Source organism: Amphiprion ocellaris, chromosome 21, assembly GCF_022539595.1.
Source record: "Amphiprion ocellaris isolate individual 3 ecotype Okinawa chromosome 21, ASM2253959v1, whole genome shotgun sequence".
Taxonomy (NCBI): domain Eukaryota; kingdom Metazoa; phylum Chordata; class Actinopteri; family Pomacentridae; genus Amphiprion; species Amphiprion ocellaris.
In genome coordinates this window covers 21,581,126-21,602,275 of record NC_072786.1, presented here as the reverse complement: position 1 = coordinate 21,602,275, position 21,150 = coordinate 21,581,126, and the positions used below count along the sequence as shown (strand labels likewise).

The 21,150-nt window shown below is 40.7% G+C and overlaps 1 protein-coding gene across 2 annotated transcripts in view; it reads right to left on the bottom strand.

The window, feature by feature from the left end:
• chst11 (carbohydrate (chondroitin 4) sulfotransferase 11) overlaps window positions 1–21,150 on the bottom strand; it is a 119,947-nt gene that overhangs the window by 9,958 nt on the left and 88,839 nt on the right. For both annotated transcript variants that reach the window (XM_023299775.3, XM_023299774.3), the window contains exon 3: window positions 59–288. In XM_023299775.3, coding sequence (XP_023155543.1) covers window positions 59–288 — 230 coding nt within the window. The remainder of the gene's footprint in view (window positions 1–58; window positions 289–21,150) is intronic.

Sequence of the window (21,150 nt, the reverse complement as noted above, 5' to 3'; positions counted from 1 at the left end):
AATGAATGGTCCCTAAAGTATGTTTGCCATTTTACTGTCTTCCAGGTAGCAGACTGACCTATATTTGCCCCGGCCTGTGAGCACCATCATAACGCGCTTCCAGTTGGTACAGGCCACCTTGGGGACGTAGCAGTAGATAAGCTCGTGGTCCTCGTCCACCACTAGATGTTTGAGGTCTCCGGGTGTCAGGACTCTCCGCTTACGACTGGACGCACTGTAAACTCGACAGGCGTCCACTACCTGATCCCTCCTGGCCTGGTGGAGGACAGCAGCTCCTGACAACTCCGGCTGGACAGGGAGAGACAGAAAAGGGAGGGACAGGAGAGGGATATTGCTGTGAAATTTATATAAAAGCAGGAGGGTGAGCATAAAATAAGCTTGGAGCTGCTGCTGTTGCTGCTGTTTGTGCTTTAATTACAGAGTTTACAGCAGAGAGTTGATAAGAAATAATGAGGGTAAGATGCATGATGGCAGGGAAAAAAGGTCCCTGGCCAGACTTAAACCAGGGACACTATGGTCAGTGTCTTAAACTCCAGGAAAGCAGGACATCCCTAATTTATCATTATTAATAGATGCAACCTGGTACCTCAGGGCAAATTAGCCTCTGGCTAATCGCTTAAAAACAAAGCAAAAACTGACTGTTGGACTACAGTGTATTGCAGTAATCATCATTTAAGTAAAACAAAGAAGTTTACTCAATTACTACAAAGAAAAACAAACCTTCTCTACACGCAATTTACTGTAATATGAACAGAAATTAAAGAACCACATATACATACCAGTTGAATTCCAAATTTTTAAACTCACTACATGTTTTCGTATATTAAGTACAGTAAATATTTAAAATTTATGAAAAATACATGATATATGCAGAGTAACAATAATTGCATTTATAAAATGTTTTGTCTATATTATGCTAAGTATATTTGTTAGACACCAAATTAAGTGTAAGACCTTTAAAGACCTTTTTAATACCATATAAAATGTAATTTAATATCTGTTTCACTAAAAGCAGTGCCAATAAAGCCTACAGTTATTCATTAAGTGCACAGATTTATAGACATTTATACCAAAAACACATCATATACAGACATGTACATCTTGCTGTATTAAACAACAGTTTGAACAGTTTCCTTCACCACAGTCTACTGTTATAACAATCTCACTGCTAGTTAACAGGTGGACAGCATCCTGTAACCACAACAGCCACACACAGAAACATGGAAATACGCATTGTTTCTATTGGTTTAAGCCTCTCTAGTGCCTTAGATTCTCTGCTTTTTGGACCAAAGTAAAGTGAACATATCTGTGTTTTAGACTGGTAGGTGGGCCAGTAAAAGCTCTTTGAATCCCGATTAATTAAAAATAATAACAACCAGAGGAACACCGTGCCCACATCAAAAAAGTAAAGGTAATGTGCAATTTAAAATCCAAATCTTGAATTTTTTAAATTCAGACTGACAGTTAGAATGAGAACCTTTCTGAAGCTCCTGACTAATTTATCACAGAAAACCTGTTCAAGTGAAGAATCTCTCCTCTCAATGACATATAGAAACATTAATAACTACCATTACCCTCTGCAGAAGAAAGACAAAATATTCAAGACCTTTATAAATTAAATTGAAGACTTTTTCATACTGCTTTAATCCTTTTAAGGCTCCTTCAAGATCTGGCAATTTATATGTTACTGTGTCATTCCCTTGGCAGTGTAAGAAGAGTCTTACAGTGGCTCTAAAACGTTCAAGAATGAATGAAACTGAACCAAATCAGAAGGAGAGAGAGTGAGAGATGAAGAGAGATAGATGGTAGACGGGCAAACAGACAGAGAGAGTTATTAATCTCAGCCTTTATTATCATTCTCAGCTCTTTATTGACTCAGTCTTTCTCCCTATATCTGAGTCGCTCCACAGACTGATAGAGATTAGTCCGTAGGTATGGAGAGAAAAATAATGATATTGGAGGATACTACAGATATTGAGTGTTCATCATGTGTAGATCCAGACAGCTATCATTTATCTGAGGCGTATTTCATATTCAGCGTGATGCCTGTGATGAAGTGGACCTTGGCAGGAGGGAAGGGAGGAGGCTGGTGGAGGGAATGAAAAGAGTCTGAGAGCAGCCTGAGGGTTTTGCATGTGAGGGGCAGAAATGTTTTCTTATGCCTCTTGATTATTTTTCCTCTGGGCCTGAATTCCCCTCCAGGGCCGTGCCCCGGCTTCCTCGCGGAATCCAAATTGATTGTACTGTGGCCTGCATCTTTAGCGCTCCGTCCCACTCCAAACAAGTGTGGCCTTTCAGTGACACACTGTCCGGGGCTGAGAGGGTGGGAGAACCGCTGACATGAAGTAATGAAACAACTTGGGGACCATCACCAGGCGCTGTACACAAGGACTGCTTGACTAAAGAGGTCTGTGTGTGTTTCTCTTTGAAGACAGTCTTCAAAAATGTCTCCAAGTGGGTAATTCATCATGCGAACAGCTTGCTACAAGCACATGTGATGTCTTCCACACCTGTACATCAGCTATCCAGTGTGAAAATACCATAGCAAAGAAGTCACGAAGGAACCAGTCAAACACATGACATCAAATCTGAGATATTTCAGAGGGATGTCTGTAAAAGTTATGCTTCATACTCTTCTCAATCAGCACCATTACTGTATAGTCATGTGGGGCTACAGGTCAGAGGTCCATGCTCTCTGTCTTTATATGCTTGAAGAATCAATTGGGTGAAGAGGTGAGAGGAAGCGGCTTTCCCACTGTGACTTCACTTTTCAAAAACATTGTCCATGTTATAATTCTACAATTTCATTTAGCAGATGCTATTATCCAAAGCAATGTGCATCTGAGAGTAGATAAAACACAAGCAAGGATCTAGTCAGCAGAAAACAAACTGGATAAGAGCAATTCAGCAACCTTCAAACCTTCTGGTAACGTTTTAATAACAAATACACACTGGTTCTGGAGCAGGAGCAGGGGTTGGTTTGAGTTATAGAGGTATTTGAAAAAACAGCCACGATGGAGATCCATAAACATGGTTTTATCAGTCTTGTACATAACTTATCTCCACAATGTGTTTATATAACTGTATGAAATACAACTATACTGGAAATGACAACGGGCAGAAGAAGAGTATCGTCATAGACCAGAAACCACAAGTCAGTGTGTCCACGATTTGCATTTGCATTAGTATCACACTATCTGTAATGCACACAGTTAATGAGGTTGTCAGTGCTATCAGAACAATAGAAATGAGATATTTTACTTTCTCTGTAAGTCATAAAAGAAGACCATTTGCATGCTGAGATTATATTTTTTTTGTTCAGTAGTGAAAAAGGAGGTGAAATGATCTGTTCTGACATCTGCATTTGCACAATTTACGAAGCCATTTAGATAAATAATGTGGTCTTATCATCAACAAACAGTGTCCACTACATTCAGGAAGCAGTTTCTCTGGAGCTGATTGTTATTTTCACACTTTGAAATAGGAGTTAGGGAGCATTAAACATGGACGCGAATGTCTTCAAACAGTAAGTACCTGGTTGGATCCCAAATGGCCAAGACCTTAACTGCATGTCATTCTCATGCTGTTACTTCACTTTTTCTGTGTGTCTTTTGCTGTTACTGTAACTAATAAAAGAGCAAATAAAGAAAAAATAATACAGCAAACAAATAGAAAAAGTACTGTCATGTGTGACTTAAGGCTGCACAGTGGATTGATGGTTAGTACTGTCGCCTTGCAGCTAGAAGATCCCTGGTTCGTGTCCCAGCCTTCCCAGGATCTTTCTGCATGGAGTTTGCATGTTCTCTCTGTGCATGCTTGGGTTTTCTCCAGGTTCTCCAGCTTCCTCCCACAGTCCAAAAACATGCTGAGGTTAATTGGTGATTCTAAATTTTCTGTAGGTGTGAATGTGAGTGTGATTGTTTGTCTCTATATGTAGCCCTGTGATAGACTGGTGACCTGTCCAGGGTGTCCTCTGCCTTCACCCTAAGTCAGCTGGGATAGACTCCAGCTTCCTGCAACCCTAATGAGGATTAAGTAGTGAGAGAGTAGTGCAGATCTGCGGGCTGAAAGAAGCATTATTCTGCTGTGTTTCTGTAGTCCTAGTAGCTTCATCGTCTTCTGTCAGCCTCATGTCTTTGCCTCATGTCAAGTTTAGACGGCTACAGTTGTTATTTCAGTGTCAGTCAAATAAAATATAAGACGTCCATTTTAAAGAATTCCTGCTAGAAAATGTTACTAAAAAAGGATTTGGCCCCAAAACTTGAGCAGGATTTTTCTTCCAAAACAAACCATGCATGACATATTCATTTTGTTTCCACAACAGTCTACTACAGATTGATATCTCCCATACAAAGCAAATCAACAACATAGGAACCTTGCTCCCACAGCGTGTTAACACACTATATGTCTGAGTATTGTTGTCTGAAACAATAACACTCCTAAATGCAAGTTATACGTACAACATATTGATTTTGTCTCTCGAAATAAAAAGAGTTTGGCAAGATCATACGGATGTTGCTCACATACGAAAACAATCTCTGTGAAAAACTGACCTTTTTTCCACATGGGACACAAACTTGCTTCTACAATCAACTCACTGATTGGATCTTGATCCATACAGTAAAGATCCCCACCAACAAAAGCTGTTTGTGTGCACAACAGCTCTTGCTCTTTCATAAAATAATAATTTGTGTGCACGACTTTTGGATGGCGGTCACACAAGACTGTGCATAACACACAATATTTTACTCCCACGAGATAATATCTTATGTGGAAAATTTAATATCCCGTTCCCACCAGATAAAAAATATAATCTTTCCCCCACTGTTAATGGGGAAGATGAAGTTAGCTTTTACTTTAGAACTTCATCACTTTCTTTATTTCTTTATTAGAATTTATGCAAATGCTGGCTTCCCTGCTCCACACTGCTACCCCTGTTTTAGGTGTTTCAGGAAAAGGAAGTGGAAATTGACGAGGCATAATGGATTATGAATGTCTCTGCTCCTAAGAAGGCCTCATCTTGCATCTCTCCCACTTCTTTGCTCTTTGTGTTCACTCCACTCCTCCCTATTCATGTTAACGCTGAAACATCAAAGCCCACTAAGGCTTAACAGTGCTGAGTGAATAGCAGCTCTTTGTTGATGAAAATCTCTCCCTTTTTTATCTGAGCAGAGACATCAAGCTGGGATTCTCACAAATGTCGCAGCGAGCATGTGGCCCTCCATCCCAGAGGAGGACAAACACTATAATTAACAGGGGAAAAAAGGGACAAGGGAGGAATCTTGTCATCTCCTGCTCTGCCTCACTTTTCCTCTTCTTATCTCCCTTTGTACAGGATTATTTTCTGCCATTTTATCTCCTCTTCAAGCAGCTCAGTCAAGTCCCTTGTGCTGTTTCAATGGAAGGGTGAGGATGAGAAAGAGACAGAGGAGGAGGAGGAGGAGATGAGAGAGGAGATGTGTCGATACAGTGGTGATGGAGGTCACTGACCTCTGGCCATGTCAAGCTGTTCCCAAGGGAGAGCAGATACCATTACTTGCCAATCTGTGTGCACATTTCTCACCTAATGCCCTGTGGACATGAACCGGAGGGTCAGCATCGGATAAGAGCCAGCAAAAGTCATAAAACCACAGTTAGGAAAGGAGTTAGCAGCTTCCCTTGATATGGTCAATTTAGTTTGATCTCTTCCAATTGGTCAAGGTCCCATAAGGGGCTCAAACCTTCAGCTCAGCAGTTTCCCAGAGCAGCTGCACTATATGATGAATTACTTAGTGTTACAGCATACAGAGAGTATATATTGATTCAGATGTGAAGGTGTGGGTGTGACAGATATTGCAATCTGTTAGCAACTGCATCCATTCTCTCTGGCAAACTTCATCAAAACTGAGAGAAATAAAAACAGAGGAGAGGGACAGAAAATCCTTATGCATACATTTAAACTTAATCTCCCTATGAATGTCATTGTGAGCATTGTATAACAAACAGGGAAGCCTCCACTTTGTTATCTTCAGATGTTGGGAGGAGTTCAAGACGAGCCCGTTGTACATTCACAGCGGCGCTCTTTTCTCGTCGCTGCACATTTGTTGTTAAAATGCTTGAGAAAGTGATGACAGGGGACGTGGAGATTGTGTTTCCATATTTCAAGTCTTCATTTCCTCGCTACGGTAGTATTATTCTCTCTGAAAGTTGTTATGAGTTTGAAATATGATCTGAGGATCAGTGCTGAGCGCACTTGTCGCAAGGGTGGTAATGAATCGCTTCCTCCTGATCTGCTGATGGCAGCAAAGAACGCAAGATAGAGGAAGGAGGCCAGGAAGAGATTATAGAAAGATAGAAGCAAGAAAGAATGTGGTTTGAATCTACATCATTTTCATGAAATCCTACGTATAGAGTTACCTCCAAAGCAGACAACTGAACAGGGCCCCGAGACCCCAAGGGGCCCCTGAGGTTCCAGGTTCACTCCTTATCATTTGGGTCTACAGGGGTGGAAAAAAGCTTTTGGACACCCCATGCATTTGTGAAATATTGGATTAAGAATCACTCTTAGGTCTTCAACAGCAAATACTAAACACATCCCAAAAAAGCCATTAAAAACTTAAAATTCATTGGTTCCATAAAAATACAGAAGAAATTTAGAGTATTGGGTCATTTTGGTACCAGTGATCTACTAATGAAGGTCGTGCTTTTTATTAAAAGACATAATTTTTTTTGCTGTGCATCTTGTCTATATAACGCCAGCACATTTGAAAGTTCTTCAGAGAGAAAAATGCCTAAAACAAGGAACCTAACACAGGAAGCACGACTGAAGATACAGATTATCAGCCAGGAAGGGTACAGCTGCTGCCAGATATCCAGAAGTCCAGATGCAGTCCTTCAGCAGTTGGATACACTCTGCAGAAATACAGACCAACCAACAGCTTGGAAGACAAACCAAGATCTGGGTGTCCAAGGGCTTCTACAGCAAGAAATTACCATATCCTGATCCTCATGTGCAGGAAAACCACCGAATGACATCATGGAAGAAGATTCTGTGGTCAGATGAGTCCAGTTTCCAGCTTTATCTTCCTCCTGCTAATGTGAGGGTATGCAGAAGGCCAGGTGAAGCATCATCTCCAGCATGTCCAGTACCTACTGTCAAGCATAGTGGAGGCAGTATCATGGTTTGGGGATGCATGAGTGCTGCTGGTGTTGGTCATCTCACTGTCTGTGATGGCACGTTGAACTCTGTCAAGTATTGTTCCATTCTCCAAACCTACATGCTCCCTTCAGCATGTGCACTGTTCTGTCGAGGTAAAACTGGATGTTTCAACAAGATAATGCTCCTTAAACACATCCAGGACCAGTAGAACTTGGCTGCAGGAGCACAGCATCCAGGTCTCAGATTGGCCAGCTCAATCCCCGGACATGATGGGAAATGGTGGATTATCAAAAGGTCTTTCAAAGCATAAACCAAAGAATTCAGAAGAATTAAAATATCATTTGTATTTGTTTGTGTCTGTCTAATGCAGCCACACCTTTTGAAAGACAAAAATATGTTTCCACAAATAGTTCATGATAATATTTGAGATTGCTCAGTCATTCATGTCTACACTGGAAACTGATTCTAAAGAAGAATAATGATACAGAAACTCCTACCGTACAAGCTGACAAAGTTGGTTCCTTCGATTTGTTCTGTGTGGAGCTCTGGCTGTCTGAATCTGTTTCTGTCATCAGTACTCTGCAGTTTCAAGGTGGAAACACTCAAGCATGGCATGGACTGCTTATTTCATTCAATTTTCCAGAGTATAAAAAACACCATATGGACATGTTAACAAGATATAAAACTTGGCTTTCACACTCTTTGCTACAAGGGTCATTCTTTGAAAATGGAAATCATTTGGTAAAGGACACGGAGTTAGGGACTAGCTCATGTTGTCATTGCTGGAGAGGATGAAATACTCACTGAGGGACAAACGTAACCTTTTCCCTAAGATTTGGAACCCTCAAAGGAGTTATTAAGGAAGAATAAACTTATAGAAGAAAGAGGGAGGGAAGTTGTCAAGGGGAAAGAAAGGGTGAAATCATCAAAAAATAGCACTTCAGTGTAAAGGGTCTTACAAATATTCATGTTGCTGTTCTTGTCTGATCAGCCCACAGATGTCAAGTTCATTTAAAACTGAGAAACTAGCCAACATTTACGCCTGAGAAGTTGAAACAGGATGGGCATTTCTTAAAAAAAAAAACTGTGGCCCCTAATTTTCTGTCAGTCAACTTTTAATCCGTAGACTGCTGGTTAGTTTATGGGCGCCTGGAGAAATAACGAAACTGCCATCTGTAATGGGGGTCAGTAGGGGTCCAGCAACAACTGCTTGTCTTGGGACCTCCTACAAATCCTGCCCGTTCATTTGTCAGCTGATTTGTGGTAATTGAATTTACTGCAGTGGGCCCATCAATCTCCCTTTATGAGCTTACGTTATTTAGATTAAACATGCATACGACTGAAGAGAGTTGTGTTAAATCAAAATTACCACGATCTGACAGAAAACCGGCCTAAAATAGACTGGCAGCCTGTCGAGGGTTTCCTCCACAGCTCGCTCAGTGTCAGCTGGGAGAAAATCCAGCCCGCTGTGACCCTCTACAAGATAAAGAAGAAGGTATAGATACTGTAATGGATGGACAGATGGATGCCTGAAAATCTTGTTCATATCGTGTTGCTCGAGCATAAAGGTACCGGTTAGTTCGTAGATGTCAGTGATAATAATGGAGCAGTCACACAGAACATGGTCAGCTGTGTGCTTGAAGGTGTCTTGTGGAATTTCTAATCCTGTGGAGCAGAGGTCCAATACATAACATCAGCTCAATTTTTAGGACAGTATTTGGATACAGTTGAACAAACTGGCAACTTTACATCCATCCATCAATTATCTATACACCGTTTAATCTTCATTGGGGTTGCAGGGAGACAGGAGTCTATCTCAGCTGACTTATGGTGCTTTTCCACTAGCACCTACTTGGCTCAACTCGGCTCGACTCCACCAGGTTTGTGAGGTTTTCCATTAGGACGTAGTACCTGGTACTAGGTACTGTTTCAGTACCTACTCGGCCGGTGTTCCAAGCGAGCTGAGTTAAGCTGGTAAAGTGACGTCTACAGAGTGCAGGCCACTGAGTGGACAGAGAGTGACGACACACAACAGCGACTCCTTCATGAAAACCATGAAAGCCATTTAAAAAAAACAAAAAACTGGCAACACCGATGGTGCTTTCTCTGACTCTTTTACTTTGAATCTGACAAAAAGCCATAGACCAAGCAGCAGGTATACCATCGCCTCAATGCCCTCCATTGTTGTGTTGTGTTTGTGTCGCACACAAATGTCGTTAAGGGACTTCTGGGCCGCCGTGCTATGATGACTCTACCCACGATGAAGTAGTACTCAGTTGTACTGGAAAACAACCTAAACCAAACCGAGTCGAGCAAAGTAGGTGCTAGTGGAAAAGCACCTTTAGGGCGTAGCCTGGGTTCACCCTGGACAGATCACCAGTCTACCACAGGCCTACATATACAGACAAACAATCACACCTACTGACAATTTAGAATTACCAATTAACCTCAACATGTTTTTGAACTGTGGGAGGAAGCTGGAGTACCTGGAGAAAATCCATACATGTACAGGGAGAACATACAAACTCCATGCAGAAAGATCCCGGGTAGGTCTGGACGCAAACCAGGGATCTTCTAGCTGCAAGGTGACAGTACTAACCACCAAGCCACTGTGCAGCCTGGCAACTTTACAGGTATGCAGAAATAATTACTAACAGTAATGTAACCACACATGCATACCATGCTCACTGGATCACTCTAATAATTAATAATGTTAAACATAAAGCGATCGTCAGGTAAGTTCTGGAAAATAATAATTCCTGCTTTTTTTCCATGCAGATTTATGCATATATGATGCATATCAGAGATAATGATGATATTCTCTGGAAAGTATAAGTCACACTGTATCGAAAAATATGTGTGTGGTCAGATTGGACTGGGCTGTGACAGCTGCTAAGGGCTTTAAAGTGCTTTAATTAGTGCTTCTGCAGCTGCCACACACATGCTACAAATAATGCAGGAACACTGCATATCTGTTTGGTGTATAAAGATACGCACAAGTGGGATATACTGAATTTAAAGATTTTTTTTTTTTTTTTTTAAAAAGAAAACACCGCAAGGTCTGAATGCAGCAGATACTAGCTGTGGGGCCACTTTGAGATGATACCCAGACTAAGAATTAGGACTTCAAGGCAATTCATCCAGAGATATATCTGCAGAATGTTACATTTACGCTTTGAATTACCATACATATGGGAACAGCTCTCTGATTGTAATGTATTCCTCAGTATTTGAGAAATATGTTCTAAATACTGCTGGGGAGAAAATAAGATGCTAATGCATCGTGATTTGTAGCCAAGTGATTCTGCAGAGCATCAGAGCACTTTGTTTAGAGAAGCTGCCAGAAACATTTTCCTCCAAGAAATAAAATACTGCTTCCTATTGCAATTTAAACACTGCAGCAGTCAATAGTGATATTTAGCTATTTCCTCATTTAATTGGACTGTCCTGTTCACTTTCTGTATGGTCATATTGTGGTGCAGCCCCTCCACTCTTTACACTCCTCTGTCTCTGCAAGGCGTCATAGTAGCAATACGGAGATAGATAGAAAAAAAATGACTGTCTTGGAAAATTGTCACATCCAAAGTAAACAGAGTGAAGGTAAAGTGCTGCCGCAGAATTTATCCTCAGTTTAGTTTGATGGTGGTAAAGTTGGAAGGATGCTTTTTCCATTTTGTCTCCTAAAACGTGATCCATCTGCACGCCTCGTCTTGTGCGTCAGCTTCTCTCTGTGCTCGCTAGCTGTGAAGTCAACTAAACAAAGATCAATAGGATTCATCAAAGCACCTCTCTTTCTCACACAGTGAGCACTAAAGGCAGTCTGTCTCTCTGCTAACAGGCTGGCATTCATAGAGCAGGGAGGGATAAAGCTGCCAGTGTACCACAACTGTACCAAACACACACACACCTGATTTTCAACGGCCTTATGCTTCACCTGACTCTCTGTAAAAGGCAACAAGGTGAGGCCCTGCTATAAAACCTTGACAATGCTGACAGTTTATGAGGCACATTCATCCCTTCCACTGAGGCCAGCAGCACTTTAACTTTCCAATATGTAATTGATGAGAAGCGGAGCCGGTGGAAAGAAACCGGGCCGTGACACACCGACCGTCTGCTCCCACCGTGACACGGAAAAGACCTGAGGAAACGTTTCTTTACTTTATTTATCCAGGGAAACCACTGAGAACACATGCTCTTTTTCTGTAACGCCCTGCTTCATATTCATGCAGCTTCACACTTTCATACCTGGAAAAAGCTCAGTGCAACCACAGACATGTGCTGAGCGGCTCTGAAGGAAGCACTAGAGAGTAGCAGAACTAATTAAAGGGGCCTCAGTGGTAAATATGGGAAACTGTAGGAAATAATGAATTTACATGTTTGGGCTGTGCTTTGTTCTACTTTGACAGAGGTGAGGATGGCCGTGACACAGAACTATAGTCATGATTCATAACTACATCAACATCCCCTGCTTATTTACATAAAAAAATAAAGGTAATACTTTAAAATAAACACCTTAAGGGTCTTCAGACAGTATGGTGAAGACTGTACAACATTATATTAAAGAGAGAAACTCAACAAATCCAAAGATTCCCTCTGAGCAGCATGGTGAAAAGAAAAAAAAACTCTCTTTCAACAGGAAAAACCTTTTAGCAGAACCAGGTTAAGGGAGGGCAGTCATTTGTCTCAACTGGCAGGGGTGAGGGTCAAAGGGAGACACAAAAGGATAGCAAAGGGAAACAGACCAACAATTCACACCTCAACTAACCAAAATCAACATGAAGAAAAGAACAAAGCTGGCTTTGACAGTCATGTCTCTATTTGACAAGAAAAGGCAATTTTAGGAGACAAGATTGCAGTGTATGAAACACATTAGCAATATACAGTATCGTCTGGTTTTACAGTTTCCTTGAGCTTCTATGATATGACAAAAATTTGCAGCATATATAGTTAGCGAACATGGCTATTACATGGGTTCTAGTTTTTGCAACTGAGACAATCTTTTCAAATGTGAACCTTGTCCCAACACATGTTGTTTTGCACAAATACTCATTTCCCTGAAATTTCTATCACAGATGTACAAGGTTAGTACAAGTCAATAAGTCACAGGAGACATATTTATGGGAACTATGCCACGTTGAAATATATTTTTCTGGTAAAGGCAAGTAAATGGTGCAAGAAGCAACTGTGCATGCATCAGAAAAATCAGTTCCTTTCTCTATATATTCCAAATAGTGGTTGCTCGAATTTACAGTACTTTACTTTTAACATTTTACTAATATACAGTTAATAAAATAAAAGAGTTTGTTGATTTATTAGCCATGTCATGCATGTCTTCAATAATCCACTTGTTCCATCCATTATCTATACACCATACACCTCATTGGGGTTACAAAGCTGACTTAGGGTGAAGGCAGGGGACACCCTGGACAGGTCACCAGTCTATCACAGAACTACACATAGAGACTAACAATCACACTCACATTCACACCTACGGACAATTTAGAATCACCAATTAACCTCAGAATGTTTTTGGACTGTGGGAGGAAGCCGAAGTATTCGGAGAAAACCCACTCATGCACAGGGAGAACATGGAGACTCCATGCAGAAAGATCTCGGGAAGGCGGGGTTGTTGTTGTTCATGATTCATTAACTTACATTTGTTTGGGAAGAGCTTAACTTGAAGTTGTATCTCAATTCAGTGTTGTATCTCATGGATTTTTTAGAAGTTATAGTGCAACTCCTATCCATCCATCCATCCATCCATCTAGTTGGGCATGCCCAGAAACCTAGCCATGGAAGATGCCCAGAATGCATCCTGATCAGACTCTTGAATCACTTGAAGCAGTCAACTCGTTCCTGGTAATCTCCTTTAATGTCCGTAGCTGATGGTCGGAATATAAATTGACTAGTAAATGGAAAATTCCCTGTTATCCACAACCATCTGGTACAACGCCCACATTACTGCTGACACCAATCTGCCACTTTGTCTTATTACCAAGACCCCGAGATGCTTAAACTCTGTCACTTGATGCAGCGCCTACTCTCATTTAAATTGAGCTATACTTACACATGGCTGGAGCCACAAAGCACAGAGACTAAATCCCACAAACCAGCTTTTCTAACCTCCAGACACCCCAAACACTTTTAGAAAAACAGCAATGAAGAGAACTTTAAAGCAGTGAATCTAGTGATTTATGATTTTTGAGTTGCTGTTACATAAGGGCACTGCAGGAAGCCAGTGAATGGACACAGTGTAATGCCAGGAGCCAACAGCACCAGGTTTCTCTGCCGGAGGCCAATAAGGCCAAACATGCAAACACACACAGATATACACATGATATGATGCTTTTTGCTGCAGGGTCACAGCTCAGTTCTTAACTGATTCCTAATACCAGTTGAACACCCCCTCAGGAGAAAATTGTGTTTTTTACCTTACTAACATATCCATGTGGTGTTTTTATATGCTAAAAGCCATATCATGACTGAAACAAGCAGTGAGCTCAGCATTTCCACCTTGAAACTGCAGTGTAGTGGTGCCAGCCTCAGCAACACACATTGAGTTTCTCCATATGTAACAAACTTAAAAACAATCCTGTCAATTTGCTGGGTGAAGCTTTCTGTATCAAGTGTAGATGTAATATTACTGAAGAAACTACCCAGATGCTAGTCTGTAAAAGCAGCAGTGAAAGCAGCAGCTTCCCTAAAGGAGCTGTTAGGATAAGAATTTCACTAGCAGAGGTTTTAATGGACAGTTTTTAATGTCCCATGATGGCCTAACTGATGCTTTTCCACCCTAACGGTGAGTGAACTCTAAGAGCGGCACAGTATCCTTTTGCAAAAGTACTATTCAGAATGAAACACACATCCCACATAAACAGAGTTAACTGAGGACAGTGAACTCTGTAGTAGGTCACTTCAGGATATCGGACACCGGGGTAAACCTGATTCTCGCTGTCTCACAGTAACATTAAACCTGCAACCTGAGCTTTGAGACATGCCTCCATGCCAGGGCAAACAGGTAAACATGTACACACTTATCTTTCACTCTGACCCACTACTTTTGAATGAGACATGACATTGGGAGAAGAAACTGTCAGTAATGTTGCAGCTCCATATCAGTCAGTGGGCCCCATTTCAAATGGAAAAAAAGGGGGAATAAAAAATAATTTCGCTGACTAGACAGATGGGGACACGGTAACACCAAAAGTCTAACTTCTAAACACCAAAAACTGTACTTAGTTTAAATCTGCCCACCATTTTTGTCAGCATAGTGTCCCTGTGCAGTGGCTTCTAGTGCTCATGTAACACTTGCACTGCTGCCTGGACTCCCTGGAATTCCCATTATGTCAAGATTTCAAGCACTATATGAAAGTGCTGAGTCTTGTGAGGCTGCACAGTGGCTTGGTGGTTAGCACTTTAACCTTGCAGCTAGAAGATCCTCAGTTCATGTCCCGGCCTTCCTGGGATCTTTCTGTATGGAGTTTCCATGTTCTCACTGTACATGTGTGGGTTTTCTCCAGGTTCTCCAGCTTCCTCCCACAGTCCAAAAACATGCTGAGGTTAATTGATTATTCTAAATTATCTGTAGGTGTGAATGAGAGTGTGATTGTTTGTCTCTATATGTAGTCCTGTGATAGACTGGTGACCTGTCCAAGGTGTCTCCTGCCTTCACCCTAAGTCAGCTGGGATAGACTCCAGCCCTCCATGACCCTAGTGAAGATTAAATGGTGTATAGATAATCAATGGATGGATAGATCTCGTGAGTTGTGTCAAAATGGCAGCACTTAACTTTGAATTTCACTGTTGGGAAGAAGTGACAGAGAGACAAATCTGACAAACAGGGTGGGCAGAGAGTAAAGGCTGTGTTGTTGTGGCCTAAAAAACGTGTGTTATCGCCACACTGTGACCAAGCGCACTGAACCTGGTACACCCACACACAATCACACCACCATTCAGGCTGGTTGCACTTCAGACACCTAGTAGAACTCTGCCTTAACAGTCCAACACTAGGAAACACCCTTATGGCTTTTACATACTCAGTCCATTTAGTGCATATCTTATAGAGCTTCTCTTTTCGCACCTTCAGGGAAAATGTCAACTTTTCCATAATGTAAATCTCGTGTACAACATCAATCCATTCCTCAATAGTGGGTGGTTCAACTTTTAACAATTTTCTCGTTATGGTTTTCTTACTCGTTGCTAATAATATACCAAGTAATTTCTTGTCATTAACATTACAGTTGTGAAACAGTATGTCGCCTCTAGGAAACACATTTCTGGTGCGTAACGCTGTGACTGTTGAGAGAACAGCGATGCTCCTGGTGCTGCCCTCACCTGACTTAGATCCCACAGGGAGCAGAGTGACACAGGACAGTTAATACTGCCCCCCGGGGCTGTGCATGTAGGCTGTAATATGTGTGTTAACTATTAGTCTACAACATGTGCTGCCGTACATCTGTGGACCAGAACGAGTCGTGCATATACAACAACTTGTGTAGAGACCAGCCTTTCTCAGTGTGTGTGTGGCAGTACATCTCAAAGAGAAAATTGGGGGTATAATTATAGCACCACAGACAAGATAATGACAAACTGCTCTGACTTTCCCTCAGAGCCATCAAAGTTTCTCTCTTCTCTCATGAGCACTTTACCCTTTTTTTTCTCTCTGCGTGGCGTGTTTTACCCCTCAGGGAGCAAAAATCAGAGAATAAAGAGAAGTGGAAGGAGGAAAACAAGGGAAAAAGAGGTTTTGACTTATCACTCAGAGGCAACTGCACTCCCTGTTTTTAAAGCTGCATCGGGAGAGTTTACAGATTGGTGGCCTCAAATGGCAAAAAGAAAGCATTTGCTTGGGTTTTGAAGGCTTCATTAACCAGAAATCACACCCTTGGATGTCAGTAAGTTTCAAAGCTAGCTGATAAAAAAATAGGAGCCTGCTGATGTTTTCTTTCTGTTGCTCAACTCAATCCCAACACTTAAAACATAGCTGGTGCAGAGATCCGTGCTATAAGTTTTGAGCATTAGTGTGTGCAGCTGAATAAACACCTCTCTGAAACTGTTAATGAACATGAGACGCTACATGAGTGTGAAAGCAAGGACCACCAGACTAAAGAACAGTTTTAATCCACAGGCCATCAGGCTACTAAATCACTGACTGACATGCAATAACCAGAAATAGCAATATTTTGTACACATCCCTTGACTGTTTACATATGACAGTATTGCAATATTGCCATTATTTGCACACAGATTTTATTTGTAACTATCGTTTATCTAATTTTGTTTTTATTCTATTTTTATTATTATTTCTTATTTCATTTTTTATCTTATGTCATTTCATTTGTTTTTCAGCCTGTGTTTCTATTTTAAGAAACTTTTGAATCTGGACAGTTTTTCATCGCTGTCAGAGTTGGACAAGTGAGGAATCAGGAGCCTGTTGCATCTGTGGAGTGATTTTACTTCACAGTGAAACAATTTACAAAACAAAAACGCTGAGTCCTAAATAGCAACTGCTGTGCAATTTAGAGAAGAAGGTGAGAGAAATATACTCCACCCAGTCCAAAGACAACAATAAGTTGGCAGAGGACAGTCTTATGTAAAAGGTCTGTTAATAATTTGTTGTTCAGTCTGGGTCATTGCAGGTAACTGTGTCTACCATCTCAGGTTTGGTACAAAGTTTAGTCATTTGTTATTTTGGACCCAGGACTAAGTTCTGTAGAATAATTTGTCTGAATTTCATATATTTTTACAGCTGAGAGTTTTTGTAATTTCACCCTATAAAAATCGTCTTATCTTGGAAGACATTTAAGGTTTCAGTATCGTCAGATATATAACAGATACAGACACGTTTGTTTCCAGTAGATCCAAAAGAATGAATTTTCTATGACAGATATTATCAGATGAAGGCCACTTGAACAATGCAGCCGTCCCATTTCTAGAATAAACTTCACTCTCTCATTCTGCTCCTCTTCATCCTTGTATCTAGTGAATCTCAGCGACCACTTACTGTCGGAAACGTTGCTCAAGTGGCCTCCATCTGATGATATCAGTACAAACTGGACAGTAAGACCAATAGAGACACTGAAAGGGCTTTTGAGAATTTCCTTTCATTGAGTGATTTTATTCATTCATTGAGGAATGATGGCTGTTTTGCATTGCTTTCTTTTGTGTGTTAAATGACCAGCAGTTTCTCTGTTCACTGTTCAATTAAAGTATAAGAGGTCACTCAGACAATTTCATGTTTCCCATAAAAGCTCACACTTTTATTCATGTGCTAACATAACTGCACAAGGGTTTTCTAATCATCAATTAGCCTTTCAACACCATTAGCTAACACAATGTAGCATTAGAACACAGGAGTGATGGTTGCTGGAAATGTTCCTCTGTACCTCTATGGAGATATTCCATTAAAAATCAGCTGTTTCCAGCTAGAATAGTCATTTACCACATTAACAATGTCTACACTGGATTTATCATTCATTTAATGTTATCGTCATTGAAAAAAAAAAAACAGATTTTCTTTCAATAATAAGGACATTTCTACGTGACCCCAAACTTTTGAACAGTAGTGTAAATACAGTGGTGAAAAAAGTTTTTGGACACCCGAGGCATTTGTGAAATATTGCACTAAAAATCACTCTTAGGTCTTTAAGTGCAATTTCTTTTACTACATCTCACCCAAAATACTAAACAAATCCTAAAAAAGCCATTACAAACTTAAAATTGGAAATCTGTGGTGGATTCTGTCTGATCTGACACCAAATGACCTTGACAGAAAATGCAGGTATGTGACAATGTAGCAAATGGTAGACAGGAAATAATGGAGCCTTGTGTAAGATTTCAACTGATTGACAGAAACACAAGTATGTGAAAAATCAAACATTGTCAGCCAGAATTGGTGTGTATGAAACTCAGGAGACCGACACGTGATAAATGAAGGCCCTTATTTTTAGTTTATGAACAAACCAGTTTGCCACCATTATGTTTTGACAGAGATAGATTGAGTCACTGCCAACTATATGGTTATACTCATGGAATGCCACAACAGCAGAAAACTGGAAGAAAAGCCGATAATCCCAGATATGAGGAGGGAAACTTAGAAATATGATTCTACAGTGTGGGGAAACTAACTTGGAGACGTAAGCTGATGTTTTTTAGAGTTGCACCTGTCGCTGCCTGCCTCTGTCTTACTTTATTTTTGAAATAAATTGATTTTTTTAAAGAAGGTAATTGCTGTTTTCAAGAAGAGCAAGTGTTGAGAAAGACCTGAAGATTTACTGACCTGTCTGAAGACTTCTGCAGCAACACAACCCACACTGAGTGGATGCACAAATGGAACTGTGCCAGAGCTACATCAGCCTCATGGAGAGGAGGTGATATACTTCTTATATTAATCACCGCTAATTCTATCATCATAAAATATTGTGTTCTTATATAATATTCTGAAAAATAGGCTTCATTTAAGGCTTCTCATTTCAAGAATAAATATATAAGGACACAGACATACAAGAGCATTTGTGACAGACTGACTTTGTTTTGTTTGCAACAGTATTTGCTCCGATTGGATATTTATGGCTCTCTGGTTTATTAAGCTTTTTTTTTTTTATTTTAGTTTCTCTGTCATATAAATACTTTGAGGGATGCTGGGGTTTAATCAAGAGCTTATTCATTTTTTCTTTTGATTCTTGCTTCATTTTCTTGTACCAGAAGCAATTTCTTAGCTGTCAACATCACTGTGTTGGGTGTTAGATAAGTGTGGACATAAATCCCAGCAGATATGTGGGTATTTCTCAGTGAGAATTGGTAACAAAAACAATAAGCTTGATGCCTTCTGGAGAGACATGGGGATGACACACAGCGAAGGGCCTCCGCTGGGTACTTACTGGATTTAAGCAGACTATATTGTATGTAGTCTCACAATTTAATTATTTCATGATTTCAAGCAAACAAGCTTGTAACGTCAGGATCATGAACCAATTTCCCTTTGATCTTGATGAAACACAAAATCTTATTTATCCATGTTTGCTTTGGCCTTCTATATTATAGGCTTCCTCCAGCCGCACAGTTTATCTTCTCAGAGAGCAAAACAGAGCGCTCATCTCCTCTAAATCCCTTTGTCTCTCTCCTTTCACAGCCCTTCTTCAGCCCTGTTCATATGCAGCCTCCAGAGATAGACAGAGACAAAAAAGAGTAAAGCCTCCTCCTCTAAATCCCTTTGTCTTTAAACCCAGAGTGACTTATCCAGCTTCCTGCGAACACATCTTAAAACCCACACCCACGGCGTATGGCTGCGCTCTGGTCTGATGCTTCCACAGCAGAGCAGCACTCAGACAGCTGCTTTGGCTTCTTTGCTGTGGGTGAAAGGTGTGACGTTCCTTTCAAGTCTGTGCCAGTCTCAGCTGCTGTGTTCCTGCATAATCTGGCCCAGGGTGCCAATTCCAGGGAGGGCGGGAGGGGAAGCGAGAGAAAACACACACACACACTCACAAACACACACAAACACACACACCCGCACACACTCGACTAAAGTGAAGGGATTGTGGGGTTAGCAGGATATGTGCAGCTGGTGCAACAATCCAGACAGGTATTATCTAGTGGCAAAGACACACGCAGACACTTTCGTCCTTCACTGATTACATTTATTTATGAAGCACTAAAATTACCCGTCTCCACAACATGATTAACGTCTCTGAAAACCTGGCCTGAGAAGTATGTGTCTATGGCACTTATGACTAAGTAAGAAAAAATCTTAGTTAAAAAAAACCAAACAAACATTTTGAGCTATGATTTCTGAAGAGAGAGCAGTCAAAAAGTTTAGAGATGGTGTTGCACATGCATGGGGTACATCACTGTCACAACATGTGGGAATAGTGATTGTGACAATTCAGGAACGCTATCAACATCAGGATTTACACACGTTTTTGAGTCCATTGGCCAATGCACATTTGTGATTTTTTCTGTGGAGCAGCATACAGCATTTTGACTGTCAGTCCTCTGCAAATTTTTCTCCTGTTTTTAAATTGGTAAATTTTCTTCTTTTAAATTTTTAACATCTTTAAGTTTATATTGTTATTGTGAATGTGTTTTAACTTTATTTACTTTGTACGGTGTCTTTGGGTGTTTTGAAGGGCACCTATGAATAAAATGCATTATTTCTCCATCAAGGACTGAAGAAGCCTCTTGGATGAGAGGTGAAACGTCTTCAAGGAACCTTCTGAAAGTCCAGTTGGATTGATTTAAACAACTTTAGATTCAGAACTGAAGAAGCCTCTTGGATGAGAGGTGAAACGTCTTCAAGGAACCTTCTGAAAGTCCAGTTGGATTGATTTAAACAATTTTGGATGACCATGACCTGGATGAATGAGAAACTACATAGACATCAAGGAGTTATGTGACAATCGGCGTACGCTTGTCTGTCTGTTCGCATGAAACTTTCAGGGAAGGTCAGAAATGATACAAGGACCAAGTGATTAGATTTTGGCAGCGATGCAGCTTATAGTCTGGATCCACGGATTTGTTAAAGATTTCTGTATCATTGTCAGATAGCAGCATGGCGTCACTGTAACTATGACAACAAGTGAACACTACGTCAGCTGCCTGCTGATGATCACATGATTGCGATCCTACAACAAATCAACCACTGCTGACTTATCAGGACTTATCCATCAGAAATGATACAACAATTGAGCAGCCATGATGGAATAACTTTTTTTTATTGTTATTATTATTATTATTATTACTTTTGTTCAGGAATCAAAAACTCAAGCTAGCCTGCTTCACCCATTGGCTGTGGCTAGATTTGACTTTAACTAGTGTCCAAACAACCCAACAACTCCAGTGGAATTTGGAAATGTGTGATATCCTACTTGAAAAAGTAGAATGGAACAGCTCTCAGTCTGAGCTCGAACTGTGCCAACTGGAATAAACCGACATCCTTCAGAAGGGAACATTACCTGGATGGCACTAGTGAATGGCAGTGGCTGTCTGAAACATGATAATGGTGCTTGAGAGGCTGT